The 22,301-nt window shown below is 38.7% G+C and overlaps 1 protein-coding gene across 1 annotated transcript; it reads right to left on the bottom strand.

Moving 5' to 3' along the window:
• Positions 1-17,484: 17,484 nt before the first annotated feature.
• Positions 17,485-18,812, bottom strand: LOC122482810 (putative olfactory receptor 5AK3). The gene has a single exon (XM_043579105.1). It carries the CDS (start codon positions 18,497-18,499, stop codon positions 17,558-17,560), a length of 942 nt encoding a protein of 313 aa, XP_043435040.1. The 5' UTR covers positions 18,500-18,812; the 3' UTR covers positions 17,485-17,557.
• Positions 18,813-22,301: the final 3,489 nt, after the last annotated feature.

Below are 22,301 nucleotides of genomic sequence, written 5' to 3'. Positions count from 1 at the left end.
CAAGTTAAGGAACATGCATCTCTGAAAACTTTCCATGTTTTGCTGGGCTGGGCCACAGTGTCCCCTCCACTGACAACAAGAGTAGTAGGGGACAATGGTGGCAGGGGCAAGGCTACACTATAGTCCCACCTTCCTGACTGCAGAGGCTCTGCTGAGACAGCTCTTTTAACCTGAAGAAACCCCAAATAGGCCGATTTTGAAGACCCCAGGAACACGCTGACTCTAAGTTCTTGAGCTCAGGTAAGTTCTTGAGCTCAGCTCTGTGCTTGATCTGTGTGGATCAAGCACAGAGCTGGGGCCTGCGGTCCCCAGGACTGCGGGAAGCCAGAAAACATGAAATAGAGTCAGTTTTGAAAACTACTTGGGATTCTCTGTGGCCGGGGATGGCTTTCTTTCACCAGCCGGTCACTTAGGTCTGGGAAACAGGACGCTATCAGCCATCTGGGTTCATGAAGCACAGCTGGGACCATTCCTGGTGCTCATAAAGTTTCTGGTACTACCTGGGTGTGTGTTGGGCGAAGGGGTCCTGGAGAAAGAGGGAGCTCACAAATCACATTTCTAAAGTCCTGGTTGGATCTTAAAATAGTAATTTTCAAGCTCCGCAGACTAAATAGGGGCATGTGTAAAAGGCTCCAGTGACACAGGATGCAACGGATGTCTTGGGTTTTATATAATTTTAGGCTTCTGTGACATGGGGGTAGGAATGGGCTGCAGCATGGTTTAGTAGATGAGATCTCAGGCTGTAAAATTTAACATGCCTCAATCCAAATATAGCCTGCATCTTTCACTATTAGTGCAATTCTAGGTATCTCTGAGGCTCAGTTTCCTTATCCATTAGGCACGTATGTAAGCTTTGGTTATTAAACACACACTATGTGACAGCTTATATGGTAAGCTTTTTACTTACATATCAAATTTAATTAAAAGTATCAACCTCACACAGTGATGGGATTAGATAAAATCATGCATATACAGTACCTATTCCAGACACATAGTAACTATTCAGTAAATGGTTGCTATAATTATCATCATTATTGGCTATTATCATGGAATTTTGATTTCAGGTCTGGTGTTATTGGAGGTTGTAATTAAGCTTGAAATTGAGTTTTTTAAATAATAATCTCTCACCTTTTTATATTCTCCCTTATGCTTAAGTCATACTTCTGAGCATTTATTAGCACTCAGGTCCAAATTGCCACCCAGAGACTCATCTATCAAGAAAGGAAGAGGGAATAAAGGATTGATCTGGTTTTGTTCTGGGTCTAGATGTTTGGGTCTAGATTCCTACTGTCCTGAACAATTGAGTGGCCTTTACTATAAATGCTGTTATGGGTTGAATTGTGCCTGTTCAAAATTCACGTGTCGAAGTCCTAAACGTCACTACCTCAGAATGGGACCTTATTTGGAGAGAAAGTCTTTACAGGGATATTTTAATTAAATTAAAATGATGTCATATTATTCTTGTCATTACATAAAGGGGAGATTTGGAGACAGATGCATAGATCCAGAGAACACCGTGTGCACGTTAAGACATCCATCTACCAGCCAAGGAGAGAGGCCTGGAACAGCACCTTTATCTCACAGCCCTCAGAAAGAAACAACCTTGCCAGCACCTTAATTTCAGGCACCTAGCCTCCAGAAATGTGAGATAATAAATTACAGTTTGGTGCTATTCTGTTACATCAGCTCTACCAAGGAGTACAGAAAGTAACATTTTGGCTATTTTAAGGCCATGGGTGGTATCCTGTTAGGGGAGGCATGGTCAGGGAGAGCTGATGGGTAGGAATGACCAACCACTCTTGGAATTAACTTTCTTCTCCAACTTAACCGTTTGGAATTAACTTTTACTCTTTGGGTCAGCCTGAGCAGGGATTCCAGAAAATGTTTGCAAGGTATCCTTCCCTTGGGCAAGGAATAAAGCTGACTTATATTAAAATTAAGTAAAAAAATGACAGTAATAAGTGTTTTCAAGGGCTAGGAATTCACCAAAATAGGTAGATTGTGTGAAATGGCCAGTATGAATCATCAGGTACTTTTTAAAGAAATGGACATGTAACATCCACAATAACTAGAACAGAGTAAATAGTATGCTTTCTATTGGAAATCTTTAAGGCACTTGTGTTAATAACTGAATAGAATATTGATTATGTATATACAAATGTGATATTCTGTTTAGAGCTGAAGATATTCTTCAAATGGTATTTTCTGGTAAATACTTCAATAGTCAACTCACTTTAGTTACTTTTTTATTTACTTAATTTATTTTTTAAAATTTACATCCAAATTAGTATATAGTGCAACAATGATTTCAGGAGTAGATTCCTTAGTGCCCCTTACCCATTTAGCCCATCCCCCCTCCCACAACCACTCCATTATCCCTCTGTTCTCCATATTTAGAGTCTCTTATGATTTTGTCCCCCTCCCTGTTTTTATATCATTTTTGCTTCCCTTCCCTTATGTTCATCTGTTTTGCATCTTAAAGTACTCTTATGAGTGAAATCATATATTTGTCTTTCTCTGACTGACTAATTTCGCTTAGCATAATACCTCCATCCACACAGTTGCGAATGGCAAGGTTTCTTTCTTTTTGATTGCTGAGTAATACTCCACCATATATATGTACCACATATTCTTTATCCATTCATCCATTGAAGGAAACTTGGATCTTTCCATACTTTGGCTATTGTTGATAGCCCTGCTATAAACATTGGGGTGCATGTGCCCTTTCGAAACAGCATACCCATATCCCTTGGATAAATACCTAGAAGTGCAATTGCTGGCTCATAGGGTAGTTCTATTTTTAATTTTTTGAGGAACCTCCACACTGTTTTCCAGAGTGGCTGCACCAGTTTGCATTCCCACCAGCAGTGCAAAAGAGATCCTGTTTCTCCGCATCCTTTCCAGCATCTGTTGTTGCCTGAATTGTTAATGTTAGCCATTCTGACAGGTGTGAGGTGGTATCTCATTGTGGTTTTGATTTGTATTTTGCTGATGATGAGTGATGTGGAGCATTTTTTCATGTGTCGGTTGGCCATCTGGATGTCTTCTTTGGAGAAGTGTCTATTCATATCTTTTGCCCATTTCTTCACTGGATTATTTGTTTTTTGGGTGTTAAGTTTGATACGTTCTTTACAGAGTTTGGATACTAACCCTTTATCTGACAGGTCGTTTGCAAATATCTTCTCTCATTCCATCAGGTGCCTTTTAGTTTTGCTGATTGTTTCCTTCGCTGTGCAGAAGCTTTTCATTTTGATGAGGTCCCAATAGTTCATTTTTGCTTTTGTTTCCCGTGCCTTCGGAGATGTGTTAAGCAGTTGCTGTGGCCAAGGTCAAAGAGGTTTTTGCCTGCTTTCTCCTTGAGGATTTTGATGGCTTCCTGTTTTACATGTAGGTCTTTCATCCATTTTGAGGGTTTCTTTTTGTGTGTATGGTGTAAGGAAGTCATCCAGGTTCATTCTTCTGCATGTTGCTGTCCAGTTTTCCAAACACCATTTGCTGAAGAGACTGTCCTTCTTCCATTGGATATTCTTTCTTGCTTTGTCAAAGATTAGTTGGCCATATGTTTTTGGGTCCATTTCTGGGTTCTCTATTCTGTTCCATTGATCTGAGTGTCTCTTCTTGTGCCAGTACCATACTGTCTTGATGATTACAGCTTTGTAATACAGCTTGAAGTCTGGGATTGTGATGCCTCCTGGTTTGGTTTTTTTTTTTTTCAAGATTGCTTTGGCTATTCGTGTTCTTGTCTGGTTCCGTACAAATTTTAGGATTGTTTGTTCTAGCTCTGTGAATAATGCTGGTGTTATTTTGATAGGGATTGCATTGAATATGTAGATTGCTTTGGGTAGTGTTGACATTTTAACAATATTTGTTCTTCCTCTCCAGGAGCATGGAATCTTTTTCCATTTTTTGTGTTTTCTTCAATTTCTTTCATAAGCTTTCTATAGTTTTCAGTGTATAGATTTTTCACCTTTTTGGTTATATTTATTCCTAAGTATTTTGTGGTTTTTGGTGCAATTGTAAATGGGATCGATTCCTTTATTTCTCTTTCTTTTGCTTCATTGTTGGTGTATTGGAATGCAACCGATTTCTGTGTATTGATTTTATATCCTGCAACTTTGCTGAATCCATGAATCAGTTCTAGCAGATTTTTGGTGGATTCTTTGGGTTTTTCATATAGTGTATCATGTCATCTGTGAAGAGTGAAAGTTTGACCTCCTCCTGGCCGATTTGGGTGCCTTTTACTTCTTTGCATTGTCTGATTGCTGAGGCTAAGACTTCCAATACTATGTTGAATAACAGTGGTGACAGTGGACATCCCTGTCTTATTCCTGACCTTAGGGGGAAAGCTTTCAGATTTTCTCCACTGAGGATGTATTAGTGTTGGGTCATTCATATATGGCTTTTATGATCTCGAGGTATGATCCTTCTATCCCTACTTTCTTAAGGGTTTTTATCAGAAAGGATTCTTTATTTTGTCAAATGCTTTCTCTGCATCTATTGAGAGGATCATGTGGTTCTTGTCCTTTCTTTTATTGATGTGGTGAATTACATTGATTGTAATCAATGTATCCCAGGTATAAATCCCAGGTATAAATCCCTGCATCCCAGGTATAAATCCCACTTGGTCATGGTGAATATTTTTTTAAATGTTTTGTTGGATCCGGTTGGCTAATACCTTGTTGAGGATTTTTGCATCCATGTTCATCAGGGAAATTGGTCAATAGTTCTCCTTTTTAGTGGGGTCTTTGTCTGGTTTTGGAATCAGGGTAATGCTGGCTTCATAGAAATAATTTGGAAGTTTTCCTCCCATTTCTATTTTTTGAAACAGCTTCAAGAGAATAGGTGTTAACTCTTCCTTAAATGTTTGGTAGAATTCCCCTGGAAAGCCATCTGGCCCTGGGCTCTTGTTTTTTGGCAGATTTTTGATTACTAATTCTATTTCCTTACTGGTTATGGGTCTGTTCAAATTTTCTATTTCTTCGTGTTTCAGTTTTGGTAGCGTATATGTTTCTAGGAATTTGTTCATTTCTTCCAGATTGTCCATTTTATTGGCGTATAATTGCTCATAATATTCTCTTATTATTGTTTTAATTTCTGTTGTGTTGGTTGTGATCTCTCCTCTTTCATTCTTGATTTTATTTATTTGGGTCTTTTCCTTTTCCTTTTTGATCAAACTGGCTAGTGGTTTATCAATTTTGTTAATTCTTTCAAAGAGCCAGCTTCTGCTTTCATTGATCTGTTCTACTGTTTGTTTGTTTGTTTGTTTTTGTTTTTGGTTCCCATAGCATTGATTTCTTCTCAAATCTTTATTATTTCCTGTATTCTGCTGCTTTTGGGTTTTATTTGCTGTTCTTTTTCCAGCTCTTTAAGGTGTAAGTTTAGGTTGTGTATCTGAGACCTTTCTTCCTTCTTTAGGAAGGCCTGGATTGCTATGTACTTCCCTCTTATGACTGCTTTTGCTGCATTACAGAGGTTTGGGGCTGTGGTGTTATCATTTTCATTGGCTTCCATGTACTTTTTAATTTCCTCTTTAACTTCTTGGTTAATCCATTCATTCTTTAGTAGGATGTTCCTTAGTCTCCAAGTATTTGTTACCTTTCCAAATTTTTTCTTGTGGTTGATTTCAAATTTCATAGCGTTGTGTTCTGAAAATATGCACAGTATGAACTTGATCTGTTTGTACTTGTTGGGGGCTGATTTGTGTCCCAGTATGTGATCTATTCTGGAGAACGTTCCATGTGCACTAAGAAAGAATGTATATTCCACTGCTTTAGGATGAAATGTTCTGAATATATCTGCTAAGTCCCATCTGGTCCAGTGTGTCATTCAAAGCCATTGTTTCCTTGTTGATTTTCTGATTAGATGATCTGCCCACTGGTGTGGGTGGGGTGTTGAAGTCCCCTACTATTATGGTGTTATTATCAATGAGTTTCTTTTATGTTTGTGATTAATTGATTTATGTATACTTGGGTTCTTCCACATTTGGAGCATAAATGTTTACAATTGTTAGGTCTTCTTGGTGGACAGACCCCTTAATTATGATATAACACCCGTCTTCATCTCTTGTTACAGACTTTATTTTATTTTATTTATTTATTTTTTTCAATATATGAAATTTATTGTCAAATTGGCTTCCATACAACACCCAGTGCTCATTCCAAAAGGTGCCCTCCTCAATACCCATCACCCACCCTCCCCTCCCACCCCCCACCAACCCTCAGTTTTTTTTTTTCAACGTTTTTTTTATTTTTTTTTATTTTTGGGACAGAGAGAGACAGAGCATGAACGGGGGAGGGGCAGAGAGAGAGGGAGACACAGAATCGGAAACAGGCTCCAGGCTCTGAGCCATCAGCCCAGAGCCCGACGCGGGGCTTGAACTCACGGACCGTGAGATCGTGACCTGGCTGAAGTCGGACGCCCAACCGACTGCGCCACCCAGGCGCCCCTGTTCTCAGTTTTTAAGAGTCTCTTATGCTTTGGCTCTCTCCCACTCTAACCTCTTTTTTTTTTTCTTCCCCTCCCCCATGGGTTTCTGTTAAGTTTCTTAGGATCCACATAAGAGTGAAAACATATGGTATTTGTCTTTCTCTGTATGGCTTATTTCACTTAGCATAACACTCTCCAGTTCCATCCACGTTGCTACAAAGGGCCATATTTCATTCTTTCTCATTGCCACGTAGTACTCCATTGTGCATATAAACCAAAATTTCTTTATCCATTCATCAGTTGATGGACAATTTAGGCTCTTTCCATAATTTGGCTATTGTTGAGAGTGCTGCTATAAACATTGGGGTACAAGTGCCCCTATGCATCAGTACTCCTGTATCCCTTGGGTAGATTCCTAGCAGTGCTACTGCTGGGTCATAGGGTAGGTCTATTTTTAATTTTCTGAGGAACCTCCACACTGTTTTCCAGAGCGGCTGCACCAGTTTGCATTCCCACCAACAGTGCAAGAGGGTTCCTGTTTCTCCACATCCTCTCCAGCATCTATAGTCTCCTGATTTGTTCATTTTGGTCACTCTGACTGGCGTGAGGTGATATCTGAGTGTGGTTTTGGTTTTTATTTCCCTGATGAGGAGCAATGTTGAGCATCTTTTCATGTGCCTGTTGGCCATCCGGATGTCCTCTTTAGAGAAATGTCTATTCATGTTTTCTGTCCATTTCTTCACTGGATTATTTGTTTTTCAGGTGTGGAGTTTGGTGAGCTCTTCATAGATTTTGGATACTAGCCCTTTGTCTGATATGTCATTTGCAAATATCTTTTCCCATTCCGTTGGTTGCCTTTTAGTTTTTTTTTTTTTTTTTTTTTAATTTAAAAAAAAATTTTTTTTTTTCAACGTTTATTTATTTTTGGGACAGAGAGAGACAGAGCATGAACGGGGGAGGGGCAGAGAGAGAGGGAGACACAGAATCGGAAAGAGGCTCCAGGCTCTGAGCCATCAGCCCAGAGCCCGACGCGGGGCTCGAACTCCCGGACCGCGAGATCGTGACCTGGCTGAAGTCGGACGCTTAACCGACTGCGCCACCCAGGCGCCCCTGGTTGCCTTTTAGTTTTGTTGGTTGTTTCCTTTGCTGTGCAGAAGCTTTTTATCTTCATGAGGTCCCAGTAGTTCATTTTTGCTTTTAATTCCCTTGCCTTTGGGGATGTGTCAAGTAAGAAATTGCTACGGCTGAGGTCAGAGAGGTCTTTTCCTGCTTTCTCCTCTATGGTTTTGATGGTTTCCTGTCTCACATTTAGGTCCTTTTGAGTTTATTTTTGAGTTTATTTTTGTGAATGGTATGAGAAAGTGGTCTAGTTTCAACCTTCTGCATGTTGCTGTTAATTTTTGTTTGTCTGGGAAACTTCTAATCTCTCCTATTTTGAATGACAGCCTTGCTGGATAAAGAATTCTTGGCTGCATATTTTCCCAATTCAGCACATTGAATATATCCTGCCACTCCTTTCTGGCCTGCCAAGTTTCTTTGGATAGGTTTGCTGCAAACGTGATCTGTCTTCCCTTGTAGGTTAAGGACATTTTCCCCTTGCTACTTTCATGATTCTTTCCTTGCCTGAGTATTTTGTGAATTTGACTATGATATGCCTTGTTGATGGTCAGTTTTTGTTGAATCTTATGGGAGTCCTCTGTGCTTCCTGGATTTTGATGTCTGTGTCTTTCCCCAGGTTAGGAAAGTTTTCCACTATGATTTGCTCACATAACCCTTCTACCCCTTTTTCTCTCCCTTCCTCTTCTGGGATCCCTGTGATTCTGATGTTCCTTTTTAATGAGTCTCTGATTTCTCTAATTCTTAAATTGTGCTCTTTTGCCTTAGTCTCCCTCTTTTTTCTGCTGCATTATTCTCCATAGTTTGTCCTCTATATGCTGAGTCTCTGCTGTGCCTCACCCATCCTTGCCGCTGTGGCATCCCTTTGAGATTGCAGCTCAGTGATAGCATTTTTTATTTCATCCTGACTAGCTTTTACTTCTTTTATCTCCACATAGAAAGATTCTAATCTGTTTTTGACTTCAGCTAGTTTTTTATTATTATGATTCTAAATTCTAATTCAGACATCTTGCTTGTATCTGTGTTAATTAAGTCCCTGGCTGTCGTTTCTTCCTGCTCTTTCTTTTGGGGGTGAATTCCTTGTTTCATGATGTTGAAGGAAGAAAAGGAATTAATAAGTAAAAATAATAAAGCTAAAAAATTAAAAACAACACACACACACACACACACACAAATCAGATAAATCATGCTAGATCCTAGGTGTGGTTTGGTCTGGTTATTGAAAGGAGCTTGATAGATTAGAGAAAAAAAGGGGAAAAAAGGGAAAACACTTGAAAATTTAAGAAAATGGATACAATGAAATAGAATAAAATGAAATGATGGAATTAAAGTAGAATTTGATAAATTTACACAAAAATAAAAAAAAGTAGAAAAAATAAAGAAAAATATTTTTAATAAAAATTGAAAACAAAAATAAATTTATTCTTTTTATGTATTTAAGAAAAAGAAAAGAAACAACAACAACAAATAAAATTGAATAGATGGACCAGCGAACAGGCTGGAATATGATTGAAATTACATTGTTTTCTCCTAGAAGTCAAACTATGAAGGACTTTATGGTCAGTAAACTAAGCAGGTGGAGAAATTTGTGGTGTTCCTGAAGAGCGAGGTTGGCCCAGTTGGGCCGGGCTTAGTGTAATGGTCCTGTTCTCCAGTAGATGGCGCTGCTTAGCTCACTGGGGTGGATTGCTGTGGCGTTTGTAGGTGTGTATGCGCATGCGTGGGACGGATGAACATGGCGTCACCCAGGCATCCAGTCTCTCCGATGAGATCTCCGCGCTCTCCCTGACAAACAATCACGCACCCGTCCTTTTTCTCCGGCTTCCATCCACTCCCCGCTTTTACACCGTCTGTGACCAAGCCGTCAGGTTGCTGGGCAGCACCTCCCTCCTGAGTTTTATCTCAGATGCGGCCGTATTGCCCGACACCTCAGTTCGGAGGGATGGCAGCTCTGACCGGCTCAGATCCTCTGTGGGAGGGTCTCGCTGAGCAATGAGCAATGGCCTCGGCGGCAGCCCCAAGGAACGTTCGCGAGACCGTGCTACCGCTGATGTCCAGAGACTGTGGCTGGATGCCAGTCCACCCCAGAAAAAATTCACGTGATCGTGTAGCAGCAGCATTTCAGGGATTACTGAAAATCACAACACACACCTGGCACCAGGCTTCACCCTCCACGACCCTGCTTTGGCACCAGCGAATGTGGTTGTTCTCCGGGGTCTGCTGGCGCTTTTGCCTGTGTGCTTTTGCCTCTACCAGATGTCCTCCCAGCAGGGAAACTGCCTCTGCCATGTGGCCTGAAGACACCTGGACCCCAGTCTGCTCCTGGGGATTCGCCCTTCTCACCAGAGCACCGCCAGGTATGGAGCTGCGGAGTTTCAGACTCTGCGCTCCCTCTGTTGATAAAGTTTTAATGGAATTTACACCCTCTCCTTTCTCCTTTCTCTATTTTTAGTTCAGTCCCTGCGGCTGTTTCGCTTTTCCACTTTCTCTCTAGCTGCTTTGGGGGGGGGGTGCTTTTCTGTATTCCCCCCCCCCCCCCCCCCCCCCCCCCCCGTCCTCTATCCCCCGCAAAAACAGCATCCTTCCCTCTGTGGCTTCTCTCTCCCCCAGTTTACCTCTCCGTGCCGCGTACCTGCTGAGTTCTGTGGTTCAGGTTGTGCAGATTGTTGTGTGAACCCCCACATCAGTTTTTCAGGTGTGCAAGATGGTTTAGTGTTGCTCTGGCTGTATTTCATGGACAGGAGATGCAGAAAAAACTTTCCATGCTGTTCCACCATCTTGGCTCCTCCCCCAGCTCCGTGCCCAAGTTGTGCCCACTTTAGTTACTTTTATAAACATATTTAAACAGCTCTTTTTAAAAAAGAGGTATTTTTCAAACCGTACTACAGGACACTTGTGTTCCAAACTGTTAATGTGTATTTCCTATATTATGTCATATTATATTAGATTGACAGCAGGAATTTTACAATAATTTTATTGCTCTGTTAAGTGTACATTGGATTTTAAGAGAATCCCAACATCTGAAATATTAAATCATGAAAGAAATGTGTATTTTAGAATCAAGACAGTACAGCCAATGGCCCATAGATTAAAAAGAGTCCTGCGGCCCAACAAATTTGGGAAATACTCCAGGCTCTTTCTGTTGTAGAGATTCAAAATGCACGTTCCTGTGTTATATACTTCTGGAAAGTTCAGTGGTAAACAAATAGGATATTTATTAACTTACAATTTTTACACTTCTTGTCCTTGGAAGCCTTTTCATGTTGAGCTGCTTGTGAGAATAAGTTCTCTGGACTCCATTTTGGGAAATGCTGGGTTAAGGGAAATTTTGTCACTGTTTGCATTGACACACAGAGCTTGTCTACATTGACATAGCCACAAGATTTTGTGATGCTGGGTGAGAGCTTTCCATCATTTTTCCAGCCCATGCCAGTGACTGGGCAGAATGATGCTAGGCCTGATGTCAGAAGTCTGTTATGGTAGCTCACTGCTGGTCATGGCTGTCACCACAGCCATTGGCCAATTGGAGGTGTCCTCTGTCTCTGGGGTCTCTCATGGCTTCAGATATTGGCAGAGAGCATCTGGGCACTATTGGTGATGGGATAATATGAGATCTGTGTACTTATAGGATCTGGGAAGAGTTTTTTATTGTTGACTATCCTGGAGGTTCTGCTCTGTGTTGGATCTTCATAGATATTTGCTTAATATTTTCTTTTGCACTCCAATCTACCTCAGATGTCTTTATGGGCTCTTGCCTGCTTTCCCAGTGTACAAAAAGTTCTCTTTTCTACCTTAGCTGTTCGTGGAAGTGGATGTTGCTTTTCTCAGATTAATATTGCATTGGCTGGTTTTCAGATACTCTTTGAATGATGTTGCTGTAAGCATATTTATTGCTATTTTTTCATACTCTTTATAAAGATCAGTCATTAGCAAGAGAGGCTTGCTCATTAGGCAGAAGGGCTGTGTTGCTCTCCAGATAGATTCATCTCTGTGAAGATTTGGTAACCTTTCATATAATTTAGGGATTTAGGAATCTCAACATTGGAGAAATTGCTTTGAGCAAAGAGCTTCTTGTGAAAAACTGTTGCTTAGATATTTCCTCGTGCCTAATATTAGGAAACAAGGCCCAGTTCCTAAACACTTCTTTGCTATTGTATTCTTGCTTGCATCACTTCCTTGTTTCTTGGGCTGTAGATCAAGGGTCCAACATAGGAATTGCAAGTGTAAAACATGGCAGTCACTTTCCTATTTTCCTGGGGTTGTTAGAATCAGGCTGTAAATAACATAAGAGAGGGTCCTATGGACATGGTGCCAGTTATTAGGTGGGAACCACAGCCCTGTCCCTGAGCACATCCTCAGGACAGCAGCCAGATATATGTGCAGGAGAATATGATGACAATCATGGCAACTGATGCAATATTCAAGTTCAACTCCACGAAGGCAGTGATTGCTATGCTGATATGTATATGGGAGCATGAAGAGTCACTGGGGGTTCAGGACAGACAAAGTGACCGATGGCATTAGAACTGCAGAAAGGTAATGAAAAGGTAAGGTATATAGTTACAAGAGCTCTGTTAAAAATTCCGTGAACACTCTGCGGTGCGTGGGTGGCTGAGTTGGTTAAGCAGCCAACTCTTGATTTCAGTTCAGGTCATGATCTCATGGTCCGTGAGACTGAGCCCAGCATCAGGCTCTGCACTGTCAGAGTCGAGCCTGCTTGGGATTCTTTCTCTCCTTCTTTCTCTGCTAGCCGCCCCCGCCTCTCAATCTCACAAAATAAATAAACTTAAAAAAATGCCTTGGGGGTGCCTAGGTGGCTCATTGGGTTAAGCATCCTACTCTTGGTTTTGACTCAGGTAATGATTTTACAGTTTGTGAGTTTGAGCCCCACATCAGGCTCTATGCTGACAGTGCAGAGCCTGTTTGGGATTCTGTCTCTCCCTCTCTCTCTGCTCCTCCAATGCTTGCTCTCTCTCTCTCTCTCTCTCTTTCTCTATCAATCAATCATTTATCTATCTAATTAGTCAAGAGTGCAGTCTCTGGGATTAAATTAAAACCCTGGTTCCACCATTTAGTTATGTGGTTTGAACAGATTGTTCAACTGCTCTGAGTTACATAATGTGAAAATAGGGATTACATGTTTTTCATAATCTGAAATGAGGATTATTTTGTTAAAGCTAACGAGATAATGTATTTTCTATGTGTGGACATGTAGAAAGCCTATATTAATTTTAGTTAATAATAAGTCTGATTCTGTCTCCAGGCTTTTAATAAACTGTCTTACATAAAAGAAGAACATCCATGGATTTTGTCCATGAAATGATGCTGTTGTAATTCCATTCTTCCATGAAATGATTTTCCAAGAGACTTATTCCCAGTGTTTGATTTTCTCCAGGTTCCCTTTTACAATTCTTAGGGCAAAGGTCTCATTTTTCTACCAATGTCTCTGCTTCTCTTTATGCTCACATCTGCCAGAAAATATGAAAACTCACAAGGATCAAGGAGGTACATTCCTCACCTTCTATTCTTTTATACATCATTGGATTACAGTGCTGGTGTTCACGGAAGTTACCTCAATCTCTGATCATCTGTGATGAAGTTTTGCAGAATAATTTGCCTCAAATATTAAGCTTATGTTCACTTATTAAATGGGCATTTCAACATTAAAATCACCTTTGCAGAATGACATCTGACAAAATGGCTTTGTGTTATAGTGTGTTAAACTTTCTTGAATAAAAATTAAAATTTGTGTTTAGAGAGTCCATAATATACTTTAAACTTTTCCTGGGAACAAGGCAGGGAATAGATGAAATGAAGGAATGAATTCTGCAATATGCTTTTAAAGTTATTTTGATCCCTGCCTGTGTCACCTACTAGAAAAGAGAAAAATCGACAAAAAGGTCATTGCAGATTTCTATAGTTTTAGACACAGATATTACATATTTTTACTGAGAGAAAAAAATGCATAGAGGAAGAAAGTGTACTGACCAGCTTTCAGCTAAATATTTGAGGGGCCCTTTGCACATCTAGGGTTTTCTGTCTGTGCAACTCCTTTTCTTCAGTGTCTTGTCCTACAAACCCTGGTTTCCTTGGTCTCTCCAGATTTTCAGCTCCATTCCTTTAGAAAGTCTACTAACCTTTCTGCACTGTGGTCTGGAAACTTTCTTAAGGCAGAAGTCTGGGAAATTTTAGAGCTCATTTGTTTGCTGCTTCTCAAGAATCATTGTCTTTTATCGCCTGATGCAAGTGTCTTGCAAACCATTAGTTTATATATTTTGTTCACTTTTTCATGTTTCAGGTAGGAGGGTAAATCCAATCCCTGTTACTCCATCTTGGGAAGAAGTAGAAGTTCTGGAAGGGGCTTTTAACTGGATGAATAATACAAGCATTTTGGAGTTGTCCAAACTATATCGTATCCAAGCTACCTTGAGGTTTTATTTTATATCACCTGCCATGAAAAGTAGATAGACTTTGTAGTTGGAAAGATCGAGATTTGCATCTTGAATCTAGCATCCAGTAGGTATGTGATCTTGGACAGCAACTGTAATTTCCCTCAACTTCCGTTTTATCTTTGATAGAAGGAGATGGAAAAAATTGACTTTAAACCCAGAAATCCAGGGGATTCTACAAAGTACTGTTTTTTTTTTTACACCAAAATATAAGCAGTAGGTAGGGGGATGCTAAAATAAGTGAGAGTGAATCTATAGTTTATGGTTCCATGAAACACCCCAAAATAATGGGGTAGATCTATGTGTATTTTTTAGAAAAACTGTTAATAACGTACTGTTAGGTAAGTAAAGCATTTTGCAGAAAAATGTATATAGTATGTGAAGTGTTTTTTAACTAAAAATCTGTGTGTGTTTATGCGTGTGTGTGTGTGTGTGTGTGTGTGTGTGTGTTTGTGCGCGCGCGAGCTTATGTGAGGAAAACTCCATCTGGAAAAATATATGGCAAACTTAAAGCTGAGGAATAAAAATAACTTTAAGACCAGCTATATTTTAAAAGATCATGGGCACATATTAGTTTCTTTTGCGGTAAGAAAATGAGTAACAAAGAGAAGCCAAATTCAAGAGAGGTAATAGATGCACATGGCACAGTTCTCACCGTCAACACACAATAGCCAACCAACACCAGGAGCCCAGATGTAGACAGACCTCCTTCACCTGCTGCAGTGAGGAAAACCACGTCGCATCTCAGAGCGCCCCGCGTGTTGGATAAGAGGAAACTGGGAAGGACTTTTGAAGGATTTAGACCTGCGCTGGGTGATTCGAAGAAGGATTTAGGAAGTGGACACAAGTTCTGTTTTGAGTGTTACCAGGAATTTGATGATTAGACACTTTAGTAATTTATACCAGAAAGAGAGACATTAAAGTGGTTAGGGAAGGGATGTTTACTACTTTTGTTGGAAAGGGGAATATTTGAGTTCTTGTTCCTGTCACTTTTCAGACATCGTCGCAAGACTGGCCTTTTCTCTGTCTGAATTCATCTCACTCGTGGAGTGGCCTTGTCTTATTATTGCTTATATTCTGTAAAAGTTGTTCAGTTCAGCTGGGGACATCATGGCTAATATGTTAGCTGTCATCTCTCTGACCGTTTCATAATTTCTCAATATGATTGATAATTTCCTCTCTCCATTTGCATTTTTACTTTGCTGAAGATAAGATGACTGTACCCACCCTTGGAGTTAATTATATTGGCACATTGGCTCTAACCCTATAGATTTGATTGTGGTTCCCCCCTGTCAAAATAATGCACAGCTGAACAGGAAAAATTCAATTTGATTTATTTACAGGGGATTTGTCTTTAGATTTCCACCCCTCCACCCCTCCCCCAGCTAGTGCAGGCTTATGTTTCACCAAGTGATTTCTCCACAAAAAGAGTGTATAGTTGAGGTATGGGAGTAAGTGTCTGTTCCCTCGAGTGTCTGTGCCTCTAGATGCTGAGACAGGATCAAAGAAAACAGTCTTCATTGGTTAGTTTTCTGCTGAAAGAGAGGAGTTTTCCAGAGGGGAAAGATTTCATGTTGCAAACCCTGGGAGACTTTTTGTTTGGTTTTGTTTTGGGAGACTTTTTACTGAGAGAGAGAGAGAGAGAGAGAGAGAGAGAGAGAGAGAGAGAGAGAAATGAGGGTATTTTTATAAAGACTGCCACACCTTAGTGCCAGGTACTATGATTTCTATTCTTTAGCTTACCTATTACTAACAAACAAGCAAACAAAAAAAAAATGTCTTGAGATATGTATTGTTATGGGAAACAAGGTTTGAAAGATGAAATAATTTGTAAAGGACAGTACTGGCAAGTGACAGGGTTGGGACATCAACTACATAGTAAACTATTTAAAATCTTGTGCTCTTAAATACTGCTTTCCAGTGGACCATGCAACTAAAGAAACACTCTGCATGTATAGATATTTATAGTTATTGGCCTCTGGCTAATGTTACTGAATCAATACCTCCAGGACTAAGCAATGATTATTTGCACTTTAAAAACTTTTCCTGGTCATTTGAATACTGCTGCCCACAGATTGGTTTTTAAAGACCACTAGTGTAGGCTACATACTCACAGAACTTACAGTTAGAAAGCTGTCAGTATTATTGTATTTTATCACCAGTTATTCATTCAATATTTATAGAATACCTACTGTGTCTAAGGCTCTATACCAGATGTTAAAAGGTCATAGAAAGACAATGGTATAAATGGTAGTGAGAGTCTTATAAGTAAGTAATTTATATAGGAAGTGATAAATAATAAATAAAGTGCTGTAGGTACTCAGTGGAAGAAAGAATTACCCCCAAGGGGTAGAAAGTTGGCAGGAAACAAAGGCTAAGCTGGGAAAACTTCAAGGAGAGACTGACTCTTGAAATGGCAGTATGATTTGGGCATAGAGGTGTGTTTTGTTTCACATGGTATATATACCGATCAACCGTATGGCTTCCCTGCTTTGAAAAGTAAACTGCCATGTTATGAGAGGGGTTATGGAGAGGGTCACACAGAAAAGACTGTGGATAGCCTTTAAGAGCTGGGCGAAACCTCTGGCTGGCGGCGAGTAGGAAGGCAGGAATCTCAGTCTTACAACTGCAAGGAGATGAGTCCTGTCTATTACATTAGGGGGCTTGGAAACTGGATCCCCAGTTGAGCCTCAGTTCTCAGTCCTGGTTGACACCTTGATTGTAGCATCTCAGAGGGTGTACTTAAGCAGTGTCCACATTCCTGACCCATAAAAGCATAAAATAATAATTGTGTTTTAAGCCCTTAAATTTGTAGAAACTTGCTATGTAGCAACAGATACGGATTTTGGAATCATAACAAATACGAATTTATTTCCCTACTGAACAATATTCACTTTCTTGGTCTTATCTTCCTAAACAATGCTGCAATTTAATACCTATTAAATATATGACCTTATAGACTGGAATTTCTATTTCCATAGATCAGTTTACACGTCTGAAATTCTGAATTGAAGATGTTTCTTTGTTTGTTTAAAAAAGATACTGCCGGGGTGCCTGAGTGGCTCAGTTGGTTAAGCGTCCAACTTCAGCTCAGGTCATGATCTCATGGTCTGTGAGTTTGAAACCCGCTGCCCCCCCCCCCCCCCCCTCAAATCAGGGTCTGTGCCGACAGCTCGGAGCTGGAGCCTGCTTCGGATTCTATGTGTCCCTCTCTCTCTGTCCTCCCCCCACCTGTACTCTGTCTCTCTTTCTCTCTCTCTCAAAAATAAATTTAAAAACATAAAAAACGATATTGCCAGATACTTTCTAGGGTGAAGTAACACTTCAATTTTCCATTCACAATGAATGAGAGCATGATTGCCCTTGCATCACAGCAATTAGTAAGTGTTATGATTCTTTTTCAGTTTTGCCAGTTACTTTAAACTGGTTATCTCACTGTTAAACTTTAATTTGCAGCTCAGTATTAGAAAGATTGAGCAAATTTTCTTATGTTGCTTGGAAGTTTGGTTTTGATTTCTTAAAAACTGGCACTGTCAGTCTTGTTTACAAGTGTAAAAAATCAGAAATCAATGATCAAACCAGAAGCACTTCTTTGTAACCACTTTTAGGGCTTCCTTCACATCTTGGTTTCTCAGGCTGTAGATGAGGGGGTTTAACATGGGGATCATAATGCCATAAAACACAGAAGCCATTTTTTCTTGCTCTTGAGACTCATTGGTCCCATGGTGCAGATACATGTAAGACAGAGTCCCATAGAAAACAGTGACTGCTGTCAGGTGGGAGGCACACGTGGAGAAGGTTTTTTTCTTCCCTGCAATGGAAGATATCTTCAGGATGGCAGCCAGGATATATATGTAGGAAAAGATGACAACCAGCACAGTGAACATTAGGTTAAACCCCACAAAGACAGTTAGCAGCATGATGTTGAAGTCAATGTTGGAACAAGAGAGAGCTAAAATTGGGGGTTCATCACAGAAAAAGTGGTTAATTTTATTGGATTTGCAAAAGCTCAGTGAAAAAGTAAAACTTGTGTTTACAGAGGCATTTAGAAAACCTATGAAGTATGAGCCAAATAGGAGTTGAATGCAGACTCTCTGGGACATGACTACTGGATAGCGGAGTGGATTGCAGATGGCGACATACCGGTCCACTGCCATTGCAGCCAAGATGTAACAGTCAGTCGTTGCAAAAGCACCATAGACTAGTAATTGCACCATACACCCTATGAATGAGATGGATTGCTCTGTTTGTATAAAGTTTTGCAGCATTTTGGGAGTGATAGCAGAGGTGTAGCAGAGATCAACAAATGCCAAGTGTTGGAGGAAAAAATACATCGGGGTATGAAGGCAAGAATCAATCTTGATGAGTAGGATCATTCCAATATTGCCCACTAGGATGGCCACGTAGATCCCTAGAAATACTATGAAGAGAATATGCCAAGACTTGCGTTGACCAGCAAATCCCAGGAGAATGAACTCACTTATTTCAGTGCCATTGTTTTGTTCCATGGTTAGCAAAGATTAAGTATCAGCTGGAAAGGTGTAAAGAAAGAAGAGCAGAGAAAGCTAAGACTTTGTGGTCCTCTAATTTTGGAATTGGCAATGGTATAGTATTTGGTTTCACAATGGAGTCAGAGGATATTTTCTATGAGACAATTGACTCACATTTAAAGTCTATACCTTGACATCTGACTTTAGATAATTTAGATCTATGTTTTGGGAGAATTGCCATGGATTGGTTTCTTTGTTATGAGAGTGAAAACTGACTCTTTAATTATACTAAGAATTTAAGCTTTTGTTAAATATATTTCTTAAATCTATTAATTAGGGGACATATGAAAACATACTTTTAAAAATTAAGCTTTCTTTTATGCTGTATACATTTTAATTCATAAATCCCATTTTACATAAATTATTAGGTATGAAAATCTTGATTTACCCATAAATTTCTATATGATCTTGCTTTAATTTTTTTCTGTAGTCTCACCTTACTCTTTCTGTGTCCTTACTAATTCTGCTCCCTCCATTATCATGGACTCATGCCCAAGTAGAGTCTTTTATGGAAGTGTTTATCAAGTTGTCTATGGTAAAGGACCATTTTCTTTGTAAAATTTGTTATATGTCATGGATCAATATTGTTGCATATAGCAATAAAAAATTATCAGCATTGTCAAAATTCTGTAATAGTTTTAGATGCTTAATCTCACTTTCAATTCTTATCACATCATTGAGTGGAAACAGAGAGTCCAGGACCTGGGGTGCTGGTTCAGGGACCACATATTGAGTAACATTACTCTATGGTGTCCATCTATCATAATTTACCTATGTGCTTTCCTAACAATGGGTAGTCGGCCACCTACAACTTGTTTCCACCACAAATAACTCAGTGTTTTTTATTTCCACTGTATGTCCACTACAAATAACTAAATTTTTCTAGGAACAAAAAATGTTGACTCTTAGAGTATGCATGTATTTATTTTGACCAAGTTTTCCAGATCACATTGCATAATGGAGGCACCAGTGTGCATTCCTGCTAATTGTTCATGGGGGTTCCCATATCCTCACTTTTTGGGGAACATTGGTATTTTCTTAATAGTTTTTATACCAGAAAATACTTGTAAAGTGACATCTCCATTTTAATTTGTTTTATTTTCTAACCAGAAACTAATTTGATCTTTGTATAGCATATATTTGTAGAATTTTGGAATCATATTTTTTATCGATATCTCTGTGGGTCAATTTATGGATGGATGCTCTTCCTTTATATAGTTTGAGCACTCTGTTATTGACTTGACAAAAATTTTCTTGCATTCTGTTGTCTATTATCTTTGTCTATAGTATTCTCCGTAGACCAGAAATCTTTACATTTAAAATAACAATTCCTTATTTTTTCCCCTATTGTTTGTTCTTTTGGGGAAAAAATGGAATAAACTCCATTCCTGCCTTGATTCATTTACCCAGGAAAGTCAAACATAGTAATAAAACTTACTATGCATTTTATACTTGTTTGCTACTACATGATGTTTGTCGAACTGTGTTTTATTCCATACATATAATTTGGAAAATTTATTTTGTTTAAAAAAACTTTTTAGGAAAAATGTAGATTAAATGCGTAGTGATAACAGTTGGAGTGATTGTGTGTGTGTGTGTGTGTGTGTGTGTGTGTGTGAAATATTTAAATATATTTAAATATTTTAAAACCATTAAATGACTTTACTTGATATTTTAAAGTTTACTCAAACAAACACTTGTCCCCATTGTGTTATAGGAAAGTTCTATCATGCATTTATGGAACAAATGAATTCTAATATTATGTAAGCTCTTCCTGAAAATCACAATAAAGAACATTTTCCAATTCATGTCAATATTGCATTGGAACCAAAATAAGTAAAATATGAGAAAAGAAAATTAGACCCAACCTCATTTGTGAATTTAGATGCAAACAACTTAAATACACATTCATTGACCAAATCCATTCATGTATTAAACAGTTTCTAGGATATCAAAGAGGCTCTTGTAAATATCTATTCTCTTCCTTTTTGAATTTGAACAAGTTGATAAATAAAAGATAATGTCTGTATGGGGACCATAATATCACCTTTGGACACCTGGGGGAAAATTTTAGGTTTATTTATTTATTTATTTATTTTTGAAAAGATTTTATTTTTGAGTAATCTCTACATCCAACATGGGGCTCATACCCACAACCCCAAGATCAACAGTTGCATATTCACCCAACTGATCCAGCCAGGCATGCCCCAAATTGTAAGTTTATTAGTCAAATTATTTGCTGCCAATGAACACCATAAGTTGATATTTTTCCCACCCAGTCTTAATGACAGTGATAGGAACATGCCTCTTGCACATGGTGGGAAAGTGCCTCTGGAAGTTCAGGGGAGCGTGGGCTTTAGTAGGTTGACTGCTGCTAAGAATTAAGGCAGGGCAAAACATGCCAGATTGTTCTCAGTTTTACTAATCAGACTTGTCATGCCATCTTTTTATGAACTTAGTGGATAAGATGGGGATAGAGAGTCTGCGATTATACAGACTGAGTTTTCTTGCAGGAAAGAAACATCAGAAGCAGCGAAAAGGTACTTACCATCAGTAATCAAGACTTATTTGTATTTATCCCAGGAATTAAAGCATTTTTTAACATTTGAAATTTTATTGATGTAATTTGCCATATCGATGTATTCTTTAAAAAGCCATATGATCTCAATAGGTACAGAACAATTGTTTGGTAAAATTCAATAATTTTTCATGATTCAATAGAACAAAAATGAAAAAAGGTAGAGACTGTTATAACCTGGTAAAAGTTACTTACCACATTGCTGGACTAAACATAATTACTATTAAATCATGAGACACAGTGCCTATAAAAAATAAGACAAGGATGCTTGTTATGACTGAATCTGTTCAGTATTTTTTCAGAAGCCAGAACAAAATGCAGAAGACATGAAAGGTAAAATGATTATGAGGAAAAACCACAACTGTTATTAGCTTTAGATAATGTAATTGTCTCTATAAAAAATCCTAGAGAATTGGCAGATAAATTCTTAGTGAGCCTAGTAAAGTTATTTAATAATAGTTTAATATAAACAAATCAATTGCATTTCTGTTCACCAGGAATCAAAAGTGTTATTAAAAAATTTATTTTATAATAACATCAAAAATAAAGTGTCTAGGCATAAATCTAAGAAAGAATGTTCATGACCCTTATTGAGATAATACAACTTTATTTAAAGGCTTAAAGAAGACCCAAACAGACCAGGATCATGGAGAGGAACTCAATATTATAAACATTACATCCCCCCCCCCCATATTAATCTACAAATTCAATGTAATTCTAAGCAAATTTGGAAGAATTTTACATACATCTTGACAAACTTATTCTAAAATTTATGTGGGAGAGAAAATATCTAAAAATAGCAAAGACAATTTTAAAGGAGAAGAGGATGAGAACTTACTCTATCAGAATCAGAACTTCTTAAAAAGTGATAGTAGTAAAGACATTATCGTGTGGAATGGTGTGAGGGTGGACAAATGGATCAATGGAATCCATAAAAAGAAATAAAAGACAGGCCCATGGGCCTCTGGAAGCTTGATGTATGAAGCCAGGAGCATGTACGTCAGTGAAAAATGGTCCAATACATTGGTGCTATAAATGTTTATACACATGAAAAATAATCCTGTATTCTTACTTTACATTTTATGAAAATAATTTCCAAATGGATTAAAGATTTGAATTGTAAAGATTTGAGAGTAAAACAAAACAAAATACTCATGACTTAGATATACAGAAAAATACTTA

This window comes from Prionailurus bengalensis, chromosome D1 (genome assembly GCF_016509475.1).
Source record: "Prionailurus bengalensis isolate Pbe53 chromosome D1, Fcat_Pben_1.1_paternal_pri, whole genome shotgun sequence".
Classification (NCBI taxonomy): Eukaryota; Metazoa; Chordata; class Mammalia; order Carnivora; family Felidae; genus Prionailurus; species Prionailurus bengalensis.
This window is presented reverse-complemented; position numbering and strand designations above follow the sequence as displayed.